The 19786-nt window shown below is 44.5% G+C and overlaps 1 protein-coding gene across 1 annotated transcript; it reads right to left on the bottom strand.

The window, feature by feature from the left end:
- Positions 1-236: 236 nt before the first annotated feature.
- LOC133356556 (parapinopsin-like) lies at positions 237-19454 on the bottom strand. Its single transcript, XM_061574133.1, has 5 exons — positions 18405-19454; positions 6305-6633; positions 5736-5879; positions 4646-4735; positions 237-2517 (listed from the first exon to the last, which is right to left on the bottom strand). Exons 1-5 carry the CDS (start codon positions 18757-18759, stop codon positions 2419-2421), a joined length of 1017 nt encoding a protein of 338 aa, XP_061430117.1. The 5' UTR covers positions 18760-19454; the 3' UTR covers positions 237-2418.
- Between the last annotated feature and the right edge of the window lie 332 nt (positions 19455-19786).

The following is a 19786-nucleotide window of genomic DNA, read 5'->3' as shown; positions in this document are numbered from 1 at the left end:
ATCTTCTACCCAATTCCCCGTGTTGTCTATCCCCCCCCACCTCCCCCATCATCAACCAGGACGCGTCGAGGACACTCGGTCCTGGCGGATATTCCCGTGCCGCTGTTTTTTTTTATTGCGCAACATTTTTGCAGCGTGCCCTTTGTTCTTGTGTACAGCAAAAATCTAATACAAATATTTTTAAAAACTCAACAAGCAGGCGGTGAAATTAAAAACACATTTCCAGGGCCCTCGTACAAGTCAATTGTGACAGCAATCGTTTGTAGTCACACGTACTCCACATTTCAAGCTGTGTTTAATGAGAAACATAAAATACACGTTGTCCAAAGATCACAGTTATTGAACACGTAGGCTTTCGCGACCAATATCATCCATAATAGAGGATTTTTTTGGGTTAGAATGCGTAAATATATAAATGTGTCGTTAAAACCCGCCACCAAACGACACAGCCAACTAGTAAGGTTTGTCACGTAAACAGAACGTGCCAATTCGTCACTAGCACAGCACACCGGTGTGTTGGAGAACCAAGCCACAACATTTACGATCTGAGTACGACGTTTCGCCAGTAATTACAACTAGCTTCATCAGGCGACAGCCAGATTTGCAATGAATCTCGATAAATTTAGCCAGCACTAAATTCGGAACAGTCCAAGAACCTTGTGCCAGCATTTTTTTGCCACACATCTTGCCTTATTTCTGTCCTTGTAATTGTTATCAACATCATCTTTATAGGCGTATAAGATATATGGTAGAATAATACAGGACTGTTTAGGGTTATTATGAATTCGCTGTACAATAGTGACAGTGGTAGTACCAGCCCACTCCAAGCTAAGCCTAGCAGCGTTTTCACAAATTTACCGAGAAATTAAGCCCCGCATTTGTCCTACCTGAAAATAAATCAATATTGTGCCACAGTACATTTTTTACGTCACCCTGCTGCTGCTCTATTTAAGACCGGGATCAAGAGGAGAGCATCACCATTCTGGCAAATTGCCCGATGAAGCTGGATGCAATTACTAGCGAAACGTCGTACTCAAATTTTAAATGATGTTGATTCACTCTTCAACTCACCGGTGGGCTAAAGTAGTGAACTATTTGTCCCTTGTAAACGTGACACATTTTTTACTCTTTGGCCGTGTCGGGTGGTGGAGGGTTACGACACATTTATAAATAACGCGATCTAACCCAAAAACCTTTATTATGAACAACTAGATATGTTTAGCGTTGTGTTTACAAAATAAACAATTTCAAGTCACTCACTACAGTAATATCTAGGTATACACTTTATATATACAGAGAGACGCCAAATAGATCGAACACTTTATTGAGGAAAATAGCACAGGCTACTTCTACATATCAATAATGTAACACAATTTAACGGTTATTTTGCAATCACTGGCAGAGACGCCATCACCACTCACTGCATATAGTGAAAGATAATAACAATCTCACAAGCACATGACGATGAAACACTGATTATTAAGTGATCTCAAGTGAAATGATAATTTTCTCACAACATGCACAAGGCTTGCTAATGAAATGTCATAAACTGCACAAGAAGGTGTCGTGATTGATGCGCTTGGAGGTGTTCATATTACAGTAGAAATGTAGACAAAAAAACACAACTGTTATTTTTCAACATCACTGAGAAAAATTTTCTTTCTGGCAAAAAACAAAGTGGACAAAAATCATGCGCTCCAAAGCCAATCGCAAAAAAATCTAAACATGTCACAAAGACACAATCTGATTGCATATCTGCAATTCGTGACAAAGGTGGACATTCACGTTTTGTTACGCAGTGTATTAATACATCTCCAATTAGCACGGTTGGCTACGTACGATGCAAAAGAAGTTCAGCATGCAAACATCGAATATAATCCAGATGATAGCGGCTGTACTTTACAATACTTCGTCTATGGAGAGGAGTGGTGGCGCAGTGATTAGCGCACCGCGCTATGAACCCGCCAACCTGAGTTTGTTTCCCTGGCGAGTGATATCCGAACTCGCCCTAGGTTCCTCCCTCTTCGTCAACCCACACTCACCACGGCGAGATGACGCAGGGTCGAACAACAGTGGGGACAATATGAGCGGTCACACAGAATCATGACCGAGTGAGTTTGAGGGAGGCATGCACCCGGCAATGGATTGACAGAGAGCAGTGTTTCTACTCTCTGGTTCTTTCGGTAAAGTCACATCGATAGAAGCAACAATAATAGAATAGTGTTTTCTTTTATTCAATACTTTTTTCTATCTACGTGACTTTACCGAAAAAAACAGAGAGTATGGATTCCTGTAGGCACGAAAGCTTCAAATCGAGTGGTGTATATCTGAATCTCAGTGTATGCGGGGGGTGTGTTGTTAACGTTGAACCTTGGCTTACAACGATTTCTTCATCCATCCCGAGTGATCCCGGTGACTTTAAGCGGGCTGTAGCCTCTGCATCGTGTTCTCTTCGGGTTTTATTCGGCTGCTTTGATTACGATGGTCACAAAACATGCGCGAGATGTGCTCCCGGAACTGAAGCACACAAGAACACAAACACCCGCGTCAATGCGAATAAGGCAGCACTTTAACAACCAATCATCATCTTCTTGGTTCTTTCGGTAAAGTCACGTAGAAGGGAAGTAATGAAATAATAAAAATAAAACATAATAAAATAATTCTCACGACGTTTCGGCCACAACACAAGCAGCCGTCCTCAGGTGAAACCACGGCTGCTTGCGTTGTGGCCGAAACGTCGTGATAATTATTTTATTATGTTTTATTTTTATTATTTTATTACTTCCCTTCTACGTGACTTTACCGAAAGAACCAAGAAGATGAATCTCTGCAGTCACGAAAGCTTTAAATCGAAATTTAACCAATCATCAATTAACCATATAAATAAGCTCATAAGCCGCTTATTGTTACCGCATTGTCTGGATTTTAATATGATTCGGTGAGTCAGATGCACCCCAAACTTTGGGTGAAAGTAAATAGAATATTTAACTTCCATGCCGTCTCTCCATATATTTTAATTTTTTATAGTCCATCGGCCTTTTGACTTCCCAGAACAATATTTCCAAGCAGCAGCCTTCTGAGTCTCTTAATCTCTTAAGCAGTCAGGCCTGTTAAAATATTGCAGCGTATAACCAGGTGTTATCGGCAAGCTCACTCCATGTAAATGATGGGACCTGGTTAAAGGATAAAAATAAACTGTACTCAAACTCATGATGCGTTGTTGTGGAGAATTGTGAGAATTGTGGGTAAAAGCAAATTTAAGAAAGATTCTATTGTCTACAAATATATAAAACGATATTGTACATTCCATTAGCTTTGGGGGTCATTTTGAAAAAAAGAATATTCTAGAAGATATGTAGCCCTGGGAAAGTGGGAAACAAGGGTGTAAAATATAGTGTTACAAGATATAGAATGAGCATGGGGGAAAAAAGTGTGTTTTATAATCGGGAGAATAGAGTTCAATGGAGAGCCACGTGTCAATTAATGATGAAGGCGCTGCTTTAAAATGGGGAGGGGGGGCATGTCTTCTGGAAGATTATTCTGACCGATCAGGATAAAACATGTTCACGGGAAGATTATTCATTCTCAGGATTACAAGCCAGACTCCCAACTTTGTCGATAAAACACAGGTCGCAAACACACGTCACAGTTGAGACACTGCGGTACTTTAAGGAAATATTATGGAGCTCCTCCCACGTCATATTCACATTCTTTCACGTAAACTACAGAACCCCTAAATCATTCGCTTTCAGACAAACTGGGCATCTTAGCAATATAACAGCATTAGGCAGTTTTGTATCGTTATGGGCGACATTGACCGCAAAATTCTTACGAACAAGTTTTTTTCAAAATTACAAACACGATGCTGTGAACAGCGCATAATTGGAGCATGCATGTTAAAACATCAGTGCATGAGTGTAGGTGCAGGTACTTAAGATGTACATTCACTTGAACACTGGCGAAGCCAGTGGGGGGGGGGGGGGGGGGGGGGTGGCACGTGACCCCCCAATGATCCGATCGAAATCCCTAATTTCGATTGGATCATTGGGGTTTATTAGTAATAAATCGGCATTTTGCGACCCCCACTGCCACTGTGTAGCATATTATTACGTGCCAGGGACTCTATGAGATGATAGGACAATAGTCTGAGTCCATAATTGGCAATAAGTAACGGCAAAGCGGTTATAAGTGACTCAGAATTGTGCGCAGTTGTGTATACATGACACGACTTCCCTGAAGGCAAACACCTTCAGCGAGCGCGATGCTGATCACACACGGTTCGAATTCGACCCTCGATCGATGGCTGCGCCATCGCCGCACGCGCGTCGAATAAAAAGCAAGGGACAATTCCTTACTTACCAACAACTCCTCTATCATTTTTCATAGCTGGAGGGGTTGCCCACCCTACCTGAAAATCCTGGCTCCACCATTGCACTTGAATGGCCGTTGGCATTTTGTCAGCTCGCACATTTCTCTGTGCAGTGACATAGACTAAAGGATGAAGGCCCCTTCAGTAGAGTGGCTTGTCAGCTTGCTAACAGGATTTGCCATCGCTACCTCCGCTATTTGTGTAACATGTGATTGCAGTGTGCGCTAGCAACGGCTCTTTTCGATGATTACAATTTCAAGTGACTATGTGGTTTACCTGTCTGTGCATGAAGATGTATATGATGGGGTTGTAAGCACCACTCGACTTGGCCATGTAAACCGGAATAGAGGCGGTGACAGGGGGCACCTGAATGGTTCACAAAACACAATCGGAATTAGTAGGAACTGCATCTGATTCAAATTATTAGGAAATTTGTGAATAATGTTTTTAAACTTGCCAAACTTGGGCCATGATGAGGGCACACACGGCTAATAGTTTTCGCATATCGTCACATGACCTCGAACACCCGCTGTGCAACATACAGCTCGTATTTATTTGGTCAATACACCCAGAGTATTAACCAGGGTGGCCACTAGGCTCGTACTACGAACCTTTGCAACAAGAGCCAAACATTATTCTGCTCAGCCGTGTTGCTGCCCTGGCAAATCCACTGCTGGATGATGGCCTCCTTATGCCATGTGGTTCGCAGTGGTTATTTGATCATATTTCACCACGAAGTCAGTGTGCGCTTCTGACCCCGGGGTGTAAAGACCTGGTAGCATCGAGTCACATTACAAATACACATTATTCTGCACCGTCCACCCCGTACCTTAGCACCACAGCCGCTTATGGCAACCTAGCATGCATTGTGGTCACCCATCCAAGCATTAGCCATGTTTGTTTGTTGTAGTACAGAGTTAGACTGATGGCCTTAATCTAAGTTGTATTATGGTTGTTGTTGTTGTTGTTTGACTTGCATCCCACTGGGATTTTTGCACACAGCGTTGGTGTACGGTGTTTTTTTATGCAATATTTTGCTGTCTTTTCTTAGATTTTCTGTTTGGACTTAGTCACATATTCACTTTAAGATGTTTTTTGTTCATGTTTTTTGTTTGTTGCGGTTGCACCTGATTCAAGAGCCGAATGGCTCACAGGGCTATACTTAAAAAATGAACTTGAACTTGAAATGAACTCGAAGTTCAAACCTGCTTACTATGAAAGATCTGACAAGTCCAGGTGCATTCTCACCAATTCGGTCATGTGAGCCCACTGATACAGAAATCGGTTTCATCGCTTGGGTGCTTGAGCGGAATGCGGCAAGTCAAATGTGAGGACGAAAGCTGTTAAAGAAGAAAAGGCCACAAACCTTCAGGTCCGGCTTGATGACAACAGCAATGGCCAGTGCAGCGTAAGGCAGCCAGCAGAGGAAGAAGGCAAATATCATCACGACCACCATGACTCCGACCTTCCTCTCGGCTGTGTCATTGGCACTCAAGCCAAGCTTTGAGACCTGCGCACGACCATCGACCAGCAATGATATAATCAGACACTGGGGCATTGACACTGATATAATCAGACAATGGGACATTGACCAGCAATTCTACAATCAGACACTGCGGCACTGATCAGCAATGATATATCACACACTGGGACATTGACACAACATGTAACGCTTTCAGCTTTTCCACTAACGTAAAAAAAATCATTTTCATATTTGCATTATAAAGAAAACCTTCATGCTCTGGTTCATGTCACCAAGCTGGGCAACCGATCAATTTGGCCGGTTTTCAGATGACGGACGGAGCCAACGCATTCACACTTTCAACCTTACTTGAAATCACTTTAACAAGCACAAACCAATTTAATAACCCCCCCCAAAACAACAATTCACAACCGCCGGCCGAACGAGCGTCTGCGCGCAATTGCGAGCACAACCTTGTGTATGGAGATCATCAGCTTGGTGTAGCAGAACAGTATGATGATCATGGGCAGCGCGAAGCAGAAGATGAAGTACGCGGTCATGTAGCTGCGTCCCGACGGGCTGCTGTCAGCCCAGTCGGGCGCGCAGGACGTGCCCACGCCCTCGTAGTGGTAGCGGCCCCAGCCGAAGAGAGGCGGCATGCTCCACGCAAGGGCCCAAGCCCACGAGATGGCCACTCCGCAGAGGCCGTGCTGCGTGCCAAAGTGCACACTGCCGAGCGGCTTGCAGACCACCACGTAGCGCTCCACGGCGAGCACGCAGACCGTGATGAGCGCCGTCATGCCTAGCCGGGCGTGGGGACAGAACGCAACAACCGTGGTGGTGGTGGTGAAGGGGTGTTGGGGGGGGAGCCGTGAGGATACTCGCGGATACCTGTGCACGGTCACGCTCAAGTTTATTTATTAGTAGTAGCCCTGTGAGCCATTCGGCTCTTGAATCGGGTGCAACCGCAACAAACAAAAAACATGAACAAAAAAACATCTTAAAGTGACTATGTGACTAAGTGCAAACAGAAAATCCAAGAAAAGACAGCAAAATATTGCAGAAAAAAACACCGTACACCAACGCTGTGTGCAAAAATCCCAGTGGGATGAAAGTCAAACAACAACAACAACAACCACAAGACAGCTTAGATTAAGGCCATCAGTCTAACTCTGTACTACAACAAACAAACATGGGCAAACCAATGCACTTTCGAAATCACCAAAATGAGCGCGCTCGCCAATCCCACGTGCAGCGTGTGCGTTGAACTTCTTTCGCAACCGTGCGTCAACAACCGTGCGAATCGGAGGCGAGAATTATAATTTTTGTTGTTTTCATCATCGTCATCATCAGCCCGCGGGTCAATCGAGCGCCGGGCGAAAGCTTCCCCGAGTCTCTAAACCGGCAATGTCAATAATCCGCCTCGCACCTGCACACGAACTGATTTCATCGCTTAACACACGTAGGCTTTAGCGACCAATATTATTCATAATCAACGTTTTTGGGTTTAGATCGCGTTATTTATAAATGTGTCGTAACCCTCTACCACCCGACACGGCCAATCAGTAAAAAAAAAGTGTCACGTTGACAAAAGACAAATAGTTCACTGCTTTAGCCCACCGGTGTGTTGTGGTTTCACGCTTCAACACACCGGTGGGGTTAAAGCAGTGAACTATTTGTCTTTTGTCAACGTGACACTTTTTTTTTACTGATTGGCCGTGTCGGGTGGTGGAGGGTTACGACACATTTATAAATAACGCGATCTAAACCCAAAAACGTTGATTATGAATGATTTCATCGCTCCATCTTCCAAGGGGGCCTGGGGGGCTACGAAGAGGGGAGAAATTGGACAGGGGGAGGCAGGTCAACCCTTGCACCTGGGCCCGAGCTAACCAGAGTTTCCCGCAGGTACACAGCAAACGGTTGCACACAAATGCCAGCTTCAACAAATGCACATTTGTGTGTGCACTCCGTTGCAGCTGGCATTTAGAACAGACAATTTCATAATTCATAATAGAGGCTTTTTGGGTTAGATCGCGTGAATTTAAGCGATCTCACTATCTTGTTTGCCAGTCCTAGGACGGAAGCTGTACTATTTACGAAAAAATTGTCCAGAGTATAATTGTGTCTTGTGTAAGTTTAATGGCAGTGAATCTTGCCCGAAAGTATGTCATCAAACACTTCACTGCAGTTCACTTTAGCACTGTATTAATGGCAGTGAATCTGCCACGAAACAAACGTCATAAAACACCTCACTTCATGTCACTGTAGCGCTGCACATAACTGACCTTCAATTTGTTTAAATTAACTGCTCTGATACTTTATTCTCTTCTGCTTTCGGTCGCTGGGGTTGAAATAAATTATAATTCGATACAATATATGGAAAATCGCTGAGAAATGTCTATTTTATCATAATGTAGAAGCATCAATTAGACTTACCTTTTGTCTCAAGTGCTGAATAAATGAATAAAGACACCAAATCCACTTTGTTGCTGCGTAGAATTATGTATTAGATTCACTTTCAATAACGAGACGTAAAACTTAAAGCGAATATGCGGGAAAAAAAAATTCCACTCGATCTTCTTCTGCGTGAGTGTAAAAATCTCCACCGGCTCATGAATATTAATGACACACGAGCAGAATTCTTGGCTCATTATAGTAGTAATTAAAAAAGTTTCTTAGTTCATAAGATGTCTAAACGTATTATGGAGAAATTGGGTTTTTACTGTTCTAAAAACTAGTTTTGTTATACTGCATAGTGCTCTGAAACCTCTTGGTGGTCTATTGCACTTCATATATATATTTTAATAACTTTAAATATAAATTTATCTCTTGAAATAATTGATTATTGCTCTGTCCTTAGACAGGTTCAAGGTAACGAAGCTCCCCTCCACGTCCCGCGGGTTTCCGCTGCTCGCTTAACCTGTCCATGCGTTCATAATTTCTGAACATCATCTAGCATATTGGTTATTTTCCTTTTAGAAATTATAGTTACATGGCAAACAGATTATTTCGTAGTAAAAGTTTGTTGTGTGGGCGCTAGCCAAGGCCGTAGCCATGGAGTCAACATTGGGGGGGACCAAATCTTCCAGGGGGTCTGGGAGTCCAAACCCAGAAAAAAAAATCTAAATTTGAAAACTAATTTCCTGCATTAAATATTAAAAAAATACTAACACATGGGATGGATCTTAATTATGGAGCTTTCGTGACTGCAGGAATTATTCTTTGGTTCTTTCGGTTAAGTCACGTCTAAAGATAAAATAATAAATTAAAATAAAAGCATATTACGACGTTTCGATTGCAACACAAGCAATCATCATCAGGCAAAAAAAGAAAAAGCAACAAAAATCTAACTAGAAAACTATAGACAGACATACAAGCAGACAGACATCACACGGACACACAGAGAGAGGACACATATCGGCACAAAGAGAGGGGTCGTTTCTGTGACGGTCCCTCTCTCCGTCCCTCTCTCCGTCCCTGCCCCCCTCTCTATATTTAAGGGACCGTCACAGAAACGACCCCTCTCTTTGTGCCGATATGTGTCCTCTCTCTGTGTGTCCGTGTGATGTCTGTCTGCTTGTATGTCTGTCTATAGTTTTCTAGTTAGATTTTTTGTTGCTATTTCTTTTTTTGCCTGATGATGATTGCTTGTGTTGCAATCGAAACGTCGTAATATGCTTTTATTTTAATTTATTATTTTATCTTTAGACGTGACTTAACCGAAAGAACCAAAGAATAAGAACATGGGATGGATTTTATTTTTTACAATAATGTCTAATAGTGTATTGTATTGCATTGCTCTGTTTTTACTTTTCTTACCATTTCTTGTTTCATTGCATGTAATGTTTGGGATTAGGGATTAATAAAGTACAACCATAACGACAATCATATAAACAGCAATCTATGCATTGATTTATATGAAGACAAGCCAAGATATTGTGGCCAAGGTTTAGCAAATTGTTATTTTTATTTACATAGCATAGCAATTATGATTACCTTTTTATATTTTTATAGCAATATATTGGGAGGGGGGGGGGCATTTTGAACATATTTGAATATTGGGGGGGGATGTGTCCCCCCCCCCAATTTATATAATAATTACGGCCTTGGCGCTAGCATCTGTGCACCCGTATGTTTTCTGACGTGATTGTTTGGATACACGCTGTGGTCAGGGCACTTGGCCAGAAGGAACGATAACCCATAGACGAGACTGATGACTGAATGGCAGCCCACGAAATAGGGCATGCACAACCGTGCAGATGGAGAGGTGAGATCGGGAGTGATATGGATTGCATCAATGCGAGCATCGCAATGGATGCCAATGAAGTTGAGGGGGTCCTTCATCTAGCAGTGGATAGATCACGGCTGATGTTGATGACGTTCAACACAGATGGCCACGCATAAAAGACAAAACAACTTTTGAGCTCAGCACAAAAAAGTATGCTTAAAAAAACTCGACTTTTTCATCTCAATATTTCGACAGGAAATTCCTTTTCCCCCAAAACAAAGAACAAAAAAACTGAATATATTTCACGTGGAATGGCTTTTGTGCTGGAGACCTGAAAGCGGACTCACTTTTCTCATTGTACAGCATTTGCGAAAATGACAGTGTGTTCAGTTTGTACATTTCTCGCAACTTTCACACGTGGGATGCATCAGTGACCTACTGTGTGTGGAACTCGTGATCCAGTGACGACAGCGCTTGCGCCCAGAATAGAGATGCCCCGTTTAATTTCGCATCAAGGTCCAGTCGTTGGCATCGCGCTCAAAATATTTTTTATTTTATTTGTGCAGTCAATCATCCAGGCCTGACAGATGTGTAACTTGCAGTCAATTGTGTGATCTGATCACTTGCGGTCCACTTAGATGCTCGCAGATCTTCGCTGCTTTTTCCCACAATTAATTCCGTACCGCGATTGTGGCCCGCGAAATGTGAAGGCGCAAAGCCGCAATGTCTTGCTCACGCCACTGCTGGCGGAAGGGCCCATCGCGAGAGGGAAATCTCGAGAAGCTTCCATCGTCTAGAGCAGCGGTCCACAACCTTATTGGCACCAGGTACTGGTCTCGTGGAAGACATTTTTTCACGGACCGGGGGGGGGGGGTTCATCATTGGGTCGTTCACCCTTTTCAAAGAAGCTCTCCAGCGACGTTTGTTTTTTTACTCATTGTGGCTACTAGGGGTTAGAGCTTGTGGGCTTACCAACACCGTGACTGAGACAAATGCGCGGTGCGGGAAAGAGGCGCGGATGGAAGTGGTGAATAATAAAATAATGGTGCGGGCCACGCGCGGACTCACCGCTCTCACCTCCTTCTGCTGTGCGGCCCGGTTCCTAACAGGACACGGACCGGTACCGGTCCGTGGCCCGGGGGTTGGGGACCCCTGCTCTACAGGGCATTGTCGGCCTACACTTCCACGCTGGCCAGACGACTTTGAAGAGTTGGGGATACCCACACTGTAACCCACCGCAGGCGGCCTGCTGAACGACTGTGTTGTATTGTGGACATACTGTGTGCGATTCGCAAAAAGGATGTTTGAAAGGAGTCGTAGAAATATTTTTGCCTTATTAAGCGAAATCACTGGCACTCCTGTGCAATCATTTTTGGCTTGGTATAAAAGGGGAAAAACGGTCAGGTATTTTGTAATTCTACAGCAAATCCTACGTGTTGTTTTAAAGTATTTAACAAAAAAACACTTGACCTGCCAATCTATTATCTGGGATGTGACCATTTCTACTGCTGTGTGGACAGAGGCGTGGGGGAGGGGGGTCATTGCATTGAAACGAGGTTGTTTGTGCCTATAAAGTACACTTTCAACGAACAATTATGTTACTATTTGGGGTCTTTCGGTAAAGTCACGTCGAAATGTGTTCGATATAATTGTATAATTGCAGGCATACACACACACAGCGTTTAAAGTAATTCATTTGTTATTGTGCTCTTCTGCCACCTTTTTATTTTTAATGTTCGAGTAATTATCCAGAAAAGGCTCACTGAGTCTCAAGGCTATTTTTATAAACGAAACCATTTTTATTTACTCGGCAAGGCCCACTGTATAACTCTTTTTCAGACGCGACCTGACCACAAATGATAACTCAACCAAGTAGCTTTCCATCACATGGATATTTATAGCAGCCAAATACTCTAAACACATGTTTCTAAATGTGGAGGGGAAAACCGGAGGACCCGCAGATCACGGGGAGAACATGCAAACTCCAAATATACAGCAGGAGTCAGGATCATGATCGAACCCACGACCTCCTACATACCAGGCGAGGGAGTTAACATCTTGCCACCTTGGTGCAAGCATTAGGATGTTTGGCCAGTGTCTATAGTGCGTAGGGGGAAATCAGAATAATAGCAATAATAATTTGTTTTTTTCGATTTAAAGCTTTCGTGACTGCAGGGATTCATCTTCTTGGTTTTTTCGGTAAAGTCACGTAGAAGGGAAATAATAAAATAATAAAAAATAAAACATAATAAAATAATTCTCACGACGTTTCGGCCACAACGCTGTCTTCCCGACAGACCTGTTCTTCACCTGAGGATGGCTGCTTGCGTTGTGGCCGAAACGTCGTGAGAATTATTTTATTATGTTTTATTTTTATTATTTTATTATTTCCCTTCTACGTGACTTTACCGAAAGAACCAAGAAGAATAATTTGCATTTATAGCAGGTGAAAGGAAGAGGATTTCACAAGTGGGCGAATGACCCACTTGCTGTACTGCCTGCCTCTCTCGCCACCTCGTAGCCCAGCAGGGTTTGGAGTTCTTCACACGTCTACGCGACCCACCACCCCCTCGCCTCCGTGGTGCCGGATCGCAAGTGTGCACTCATTGTCACTTACAACAGCGGCTCCCCATTCGGTGAATTATATTCGTTGTCTGCATTGGAGGAGGCTTGATGTGGCAAGACAGGCGAGGTCGATATTAAAAGTGCCAGAGACAAGTGGCACCGAAAGACCTTAAGATTGCGTTTTCCGTTCATTTGTATTTCGAACGGATGCTGTGACATGGAGTCATTGTCTGTATACTGGAATTGTAATCCAGAGGTCGCCAACTTGATTCGGGCTCCCGGCATAGTAGTTGAAACAATGATGCAATATCTTTAAACCCCCCTCCTCCCACACCCTCGACCTCTGGTGTGGTGGAGTCTTTCAGATTGGCTGCTGATGTAGATGCAGAGCGATGAACAACGACTACAATTCCACGTTCAGGTGGTCAAGTCCAGATACGGGTGTCAGGAGCAGCGGAGTGTACCGTCGTCGCTTTGGTGTCTCCTTCGTATTTGTGGATCGGGCGTTGCGTCTTTATTCGTTGTACGGTCTGTTCTGGGTGACCACAGTCGCATACCGGAGTATTTTTTTCCAGCTTCCATTTGTGCATCATCAGGTACAGTATCCGCAACTGCCATGGTTTGTGCGGATGCGGTTTAGGGTGGATCATGAGCTTCGTGGAAGATCAAACCCAGTGATCTTCCTTGTTGGTTCTTTGATATTTGTGAGTTGCTTTGAACTCCATTCAGCCGTCCAAGCTTCATCGGGGATGAATTCACATCGATGGAGGTTAAGCGGATTGGTCCGAAAGGGCTTGCAGCGTGACTTCAAGCGATAAGGAGGGAAGTTATTGAAGTCCTGGTGAATGGGAATGCGATTCGCAGATGGGTGGGGGAGAGATTTGTGACAGCACAGGGCAGCCAGGGTGCAGGGCCCGACTTGAGGGTTCCAGTGATGCACCGCTTCGCAGGGTTCAGTTGAACATCAACGAGTCGAGTGTGGCTCCTGTGGTAGAGCCAAGTTTGGGTTCTCCCACCTCTTTCAAGATGTCTTGCCAGCAGCGTGCAAGAGCAAAGCAATGTCAAGAGAGGCACTCTCTGTACTTAAGGCCCTTCCGCTAGCAGTCACGTGAGCAAATACATGACAGGGCTGCACCATTATCAACCACGTTGCGTAATTGGCCAAAGTGAATTTCTCCGCACCAATCCACACATATCATTTAATGCGATCATCCCATACGCAATTCCCTCACTCTACAATTCTCAAGTGCCAATCATAGGCTGGAATTTTCGTTCACAAGTAGAAGAAATAATTCAGCGGTATGAGCAAGTACTGTAATTGCAGGGATTGTGCCTTCATACGTAATGTATGTGTGTGTATGTTGAACTTCTTTCGCACCGTACGTAGCCAACCGTGCTAATCGGAGGTGCAGGGGAAGGACAATAAACCTAAAGACACGAAAAATCTAAATCAATTTAACACGGAGGCTTTCGCGACCAATATCAACCATAATAGAGGTTTTTTTTGGGTTAGATCGCCTAAATATATAAATGTGTCGTTAAACGCGACACCACCCGACACAGTCAATTAGTAAGGTTAGTCATGTAAACAGAACATGCCAATTCGTTACTAGTACAGCACACCGGTGTGTTGGAGAGCACATCCACAATATTTACAATCTGAGTACGACGTTTCGCCAGTATTTAGAACTAGCTTCATCAGGCGACAGACAAATCTAAATCAACTGAAGCTGCATAGAAACAAATCACTGAAGACTATTGCTTTGCACCCTGCCCCTGTAATTTACAATCATCAATTGTTCGTTTCAGTGTCTGAGACAGGGACACAGTGTTCAACTCCTGATGTACGACTCGGTGCTGGGGCATTATTCTGGAGACGAAATAAGTATTTCACCCTGTGAGTGACCCCTTTTTGTTAAATAACAACAAGACAAACCCACTTGTGAAGGCCTTGGTGCTCTGTTATCCCGTGGCGATGAGGAATTCGGTATGGGCTAATGCCCGAACATGTGATATTCTTGACAGTAAAGCCACATTAATTTTTTAAACATACTCTACGATGAATTATTTGAAATCCTTTCAAGATAGATTTGCTCGCATGGCAAGAGCTCGATGTCCACACGATACCTATTGTGCTTCACGCAAGCTCACAATTTGATGCATGCATCTGCAGTCCTCACTAGGGATCAGCATCCGATTTACTAAACCAAACCTAATTGTTGAAGCAACAGTCCTTTAAAACATTCCTGCGGAGGGATTTGGTAGGAACGTTGGGTTGCTCGGTCAATGGCCAGGGTCAACGGCGGCGTGGTGTATTCCGCAAATATGCCCGACTGTGAGGGCAGGCACAAGCCGGCGTGAGTAGGTTAAACGTTGAGGTTTATAAGGGCACCACAGGGTGACCAGCCCCACTCCTCCCACCCCCCACCCAGCCCCACCCTCCCCACCCAGCCCCTCCCCACCCTCCCCACCCCACCCAGCCCCTCCCTCCCCACCCAGCCCCTCCCTGCACGATGGACGGACACAATGATCTCCTGTGGGCTGGTGGAACCAGTGGGTTCCTACCAGTAAAAAGTATCCTGAAGCAGAGGATCAGTGCTGGATAGAGACACATTTGCCAATGTGATTTGTAACTTTGATCCTTACGCGTGTATCTGTAGTGCTATTTTAATTGCGCTGTGTTCTGGGACTGTTGTTGTTATTGTTTAGCTGCCTTGCCCATACTTTCTCCATTTTATAATTTTAAAAATGGGCAGGAATTTAGAAACTTTTGCAATTCGTGCTGACTGGATATACTTCAATTTGATTTATGTATTTTTCGTGACTTGCTTATCTTGCCTGTACTTTGCACTCCTATAGGTTTTTATATTCGTTGTATTTGTTTTCTAATTTGACCAACCCCTACTGGACATCTGCGACAAAAAGTGCTTTGAAGCTTATCGGATTCCTTCTCCGGTCTAAATTAAGATTCTGATTCTGAAAGCGAGTGCCAAAGCGTACAAAATCCCACGTAAGTGCGCACTCTTGAACTAAATAACTCAGAACGTGAAAAATGGCATCACGAATCTCGGATAGCGAAGCAAATTTGAGCTTGGGCAATCCTTGGATGGGTGACCACTACAATCAAACTATGCATGTATTGTCTGTGTGTGTGTGTATGTTGAACTGCTTTCCCACCGTATGTAACCAACCGTGAGAATTATAGGGCTGCCTTTGCGGCTATGAAGAGAAGAACAATCCATTGTTGGTATGTTCTCTTATATGCACTCTTATATGCACTCTTATATATACTCTAATATGTATACTCTTATATGTATGTATTTACTCTATAGTAATAACTACTAACTCTATAGTAGTATCGATTTACTATATAGTAGTAACTACTAACCCTATAGTAGTATCTATTGACTCTGTAGTTGTATCTACTGAGCCCAGTAGTAGCTACTGACCCTACAGTAGTATCTACCTACTCTATAGTAGTATCTCCTGACTGTATAGTAGTATCTACTGACTCTATAGTAGTATCTATTTACTATATAGTAGCATCTGCCAACTCGATAGCAGTATCTACTATCACCACAGCAGTGCATACCGACTGTGGTGGTACCTGCTATGACTACAGCAGTACACACTGACTGTGGTGGTACCTGCTATCACTACAGCAGTGCACGCTGACTATGGCAGTACCTGCTAAAATAAAGCTGTCTTTGGTGTGGACCAATCAGTTTCAAGGACAATGCATATATTATCAGAGGATGTTTTTGGTTTGCATTCTGACCACAAGCATTGTGGTTAATGCAGACATGATTCCTTGTGAAAGGTTTCAGTTTGGTGTTTTAACATCTTAACACCTGTTTTGTTGCCAGAATAAAAAGGAGAAAACCCTATTATCATTATATATTTTATCACGAAACTTCTTAAACTTTAGGATGACCCTGCCCAACGAGTGGAATTCATCAACCTAGAGGCTGTAATATTGTGGGGTCCAAATTCGACAAGGTAATGACGTTGGATCTTTCTATGTACAGTACAAGCAAAAATGTTTGACAATTATATATTTGTGCAAACTTTCAGACCTCGGTGCGTTATGGAACGTAATTCAAATGTATATCAGTCGGTCACTAGTTGGTATTGGATGTGTCGGGGGAGCGGTGGCGCAGTGGTTAGCGCACTGCGCTCTAAATCAGTTGACAAGAGTGTGGTGCGTAGCCGTGGCTCGTACCAGTAGTGAGTCGTGATGGAACACGGCCTTTCCTCTCCACCCCCGTAGCATCCCTTCATCACGATCTCTCACTGATCAGCCTTGATACTGCTAATGATGGAAGATAATTATCATAGTTTGTGATTGCGTCGCTGATGATTGTACTGGAGGAATCCGATGAGCTATAAAGCTCTTTTTCACACACGTCCAGTTGGGACGTGGGGTCAGAAAATTACAACAACACAATGCAAAAACACGATTGCAAAGTATATTAAAGGGAAACAAATGACCTAAAATATAAAAATAAAACTCATCATGATGACCGTTATGATGACGTTGGAAATTCGTTAACCGAAAATGTGGATACTTTTAAGTCGCGTCTAAAAATATATGCCGTCTTAATTGCGCTTATTCTATGTAAGCTCTCTTTCTCTCTTGGGCGTACAAGGCGCCTTGAGACATTAATGGAAGGCGCCTTCCAAATAAACATAAATTATTATTGTTGTCACCAACGTAAACAACAACAAACACCGAACTCCGCCACCAGAAAGAAAGCTATCGTCATTGCACGCCGCTGGCCCCGGGTCAAATCTTCCCCTCGCGTTGTTTTGCGGTCGTGATGACACCGCCACTGAGCGAGATGCCCAGGACGGCGCACCGAAAGTTCATCAGCGCAGCGAAGTTGAGCGGCTGCCACGGCAGCCTGGAGCACAGCGTGACTTTATTTTGGCAGGTAAAACCCACTGAGATATCAGCTTGATTTTGAAGCTTTCGTGACTGCAGGAATCCATACTCTTTGGTTCTTTCGGTAAAGTCACGTAGGTATAAGATTAAATAAATCACGACGTTTCGGGCGCAACACAAGCGTTCGCTTATACTATACGTGACTTTACCGAAATAACCAAAGAGACGAGATGTAAGATGTTGTTTTTTTTGTTCTTTGGCCACAAATTATCGCTCGACGAAGTGGCTTATCACGTGGACATTTATATCAGACAAAAATAAATATATAAATAATCTAAACGCATGACTCTGAATAGCGGAGGGAGGGGGGGGAAACCAGAGGACCCGGAGTGAAAAAAAACCCACGCGACCACGGGGAGAGAAACTCCGCAAACCCCTTCTCGGCGTTAGAGTTGTGCACGCTTTTGGAAGGCGCGGTCGGAATAGCCTGCATGGGTGTCTGCATTGTGGTCCTGTAGGCTGTACACACTGCGTAATGTCAATCATTATTCTCTCTCACCTGATGACGCACGCTTGTGTTGCGACCGAAACGTCGTGTTCTTTAATTGTTATTTTCTCTATCTACGTGACTTTACCGAAAGAACCAGAGAGTTTCGATTTAAAGCTTTCGTGACTGCAGGGATTCATCTTCTTGGTTCTTTCGGTAAAGTCACGTAGAAAGGAAGTAATAAAATAATAAAAATATTATGTTTTATTTGTATTATTTTATTATGTTTTATTATTATTTTATTACTTCCCTTCTACGTGACTTTACCGAAAAAACCAAGAAGATGAACCAGAGAGTATCAATCATTATTGTCATCAACAACGCAAACAACAAACAAACCCTCACCGAACACCGCCACCAGAAAGCCATCGGCGACGCACGCGGCTGTCCCCAGGTCAAATCTTCCCCGGGCGTTGCTCGCTGTCGTGATGACACCGCCGCTGAGCGAGATTCCCAGGTCGGCGCACGCCAAGTTCACCAGCGCGTAGTTGAGCGGCCTCCGCAGGAGCCTGGAGCGCAGGGTGACGACGACGACCAGCCCGTTGAAAGCGATGGACAGAGCCGACGTGATGCCCATGAGCACTGAGAGCGCGATGAAGTTCACCCCGTGCGGAGCGTCGTGGCCGATCGGAGTCACGGGGCCGCTTCCATTGGCGGAGAGTCGCTCCTCGTCCGAGACGTTTAACGGCGGTGTGGACATCGCCGGCGCTGCTCTGTGTGTGTGTGTCTCGATATCTCTCTGTCTGTCTGTCTGGCTGCTCTGTGTGTGTGTGTCTCGATATCTCTCTGTCTGTCTGTCTGGCTGCTCTGTGTGTGTGTGTGTCTCGATATCTCTCTGTCTGTCTGTCTGCTCTGTGTGTGTGTGTCTCACTCTGTCTCTCTGCTCTGTGTGTGTCTCGATATCTCTCTGTCTGTCTGTCTGGCTGCTCTGTGTGTGTGTGTGTGTGTCTCGATATCTCTCTGTCTGTCTGTCTGACTGCTTTGTGTGTGTGTCTTACTCTGTCTGTCTGCTCTGTGTGTGTGTCTCGATATATATCTGTCTGGCTGGCTGGCTGCTCTGTGTGCTGTGTGTGTCTCTCTCGCTCTGTCTGTCTGCTCTGTGTGTGTGTCTCGCTCTGTCTGTCTGCTCTGTGTGTGTGTCTCTCTCTCTCTCTGTCTGCTCTGTGTGTGTGTCTCTGTCTGTCTGATATGTGTGTGTGTCTCGCTCTGTTTATCTGCTCTGTGTGTGTGTGTCTCACTCTCTCTGTCTGTCTGTGTGTCACTCTGTGTCTGCTCTGTGTGTGTGTCTCACTCTGTCTGTCTGCTCTGTGTGTCTCTCTCTCTTTCTATCTGCTCTATGTGTGTCTCTGTCTGCTCTGTGTGTGTCTCTGTCTGACTGCTCTGCGTGTCGCTCTCTCCTTGTGAACGGAGCAATGAGAGGTGATGCGTTTCTGCGCTCGTTTTTTAAGTTGAGCGAGCCAGAGCGCGCGTGTGTGTGTGTGGGTCCGTGTGTGTGGGTATGTGCGTGTGTGTGGGTGGGTGCGTGTGTGTGTGGGTGCGTGTGTGTGGGTGTGTGTGTGTGTGTGGGGGTCCGTGTGTTTGGGTATGTGGGTGTGTGTGGGTGGGTGGGTGCGTGTGTGTGTAAGTGCGTGTGTGTGGGTGCGTGTGTGGGTGCGTGTGTGTGCCTGTGTGTGTGTGGGCGTGTGTGTGGGGGCGTGTGTGTGGGTATGTGTGTGCGCGCGTGTGTG

The sequence above is a fragment of the Lethenteron reissneri genome, chromosome 54 (genome assembly GCF_015708825.2).
Source record: "Lethenteron reissneri isolate LAM-NWPU_2019-01 chromosome 54, ASM1570882v1, whole genome shotgun sequence".
NCBI lineage: Eukaryota > Metazoa > Chordata > Hyperoartia > Petromyzontiformes > Petromyzontidae > Lethenteron > Lethenteron reissneri.
This window is presented reverse-complemented; position numbering and strand designations above follow the sequence as displayed.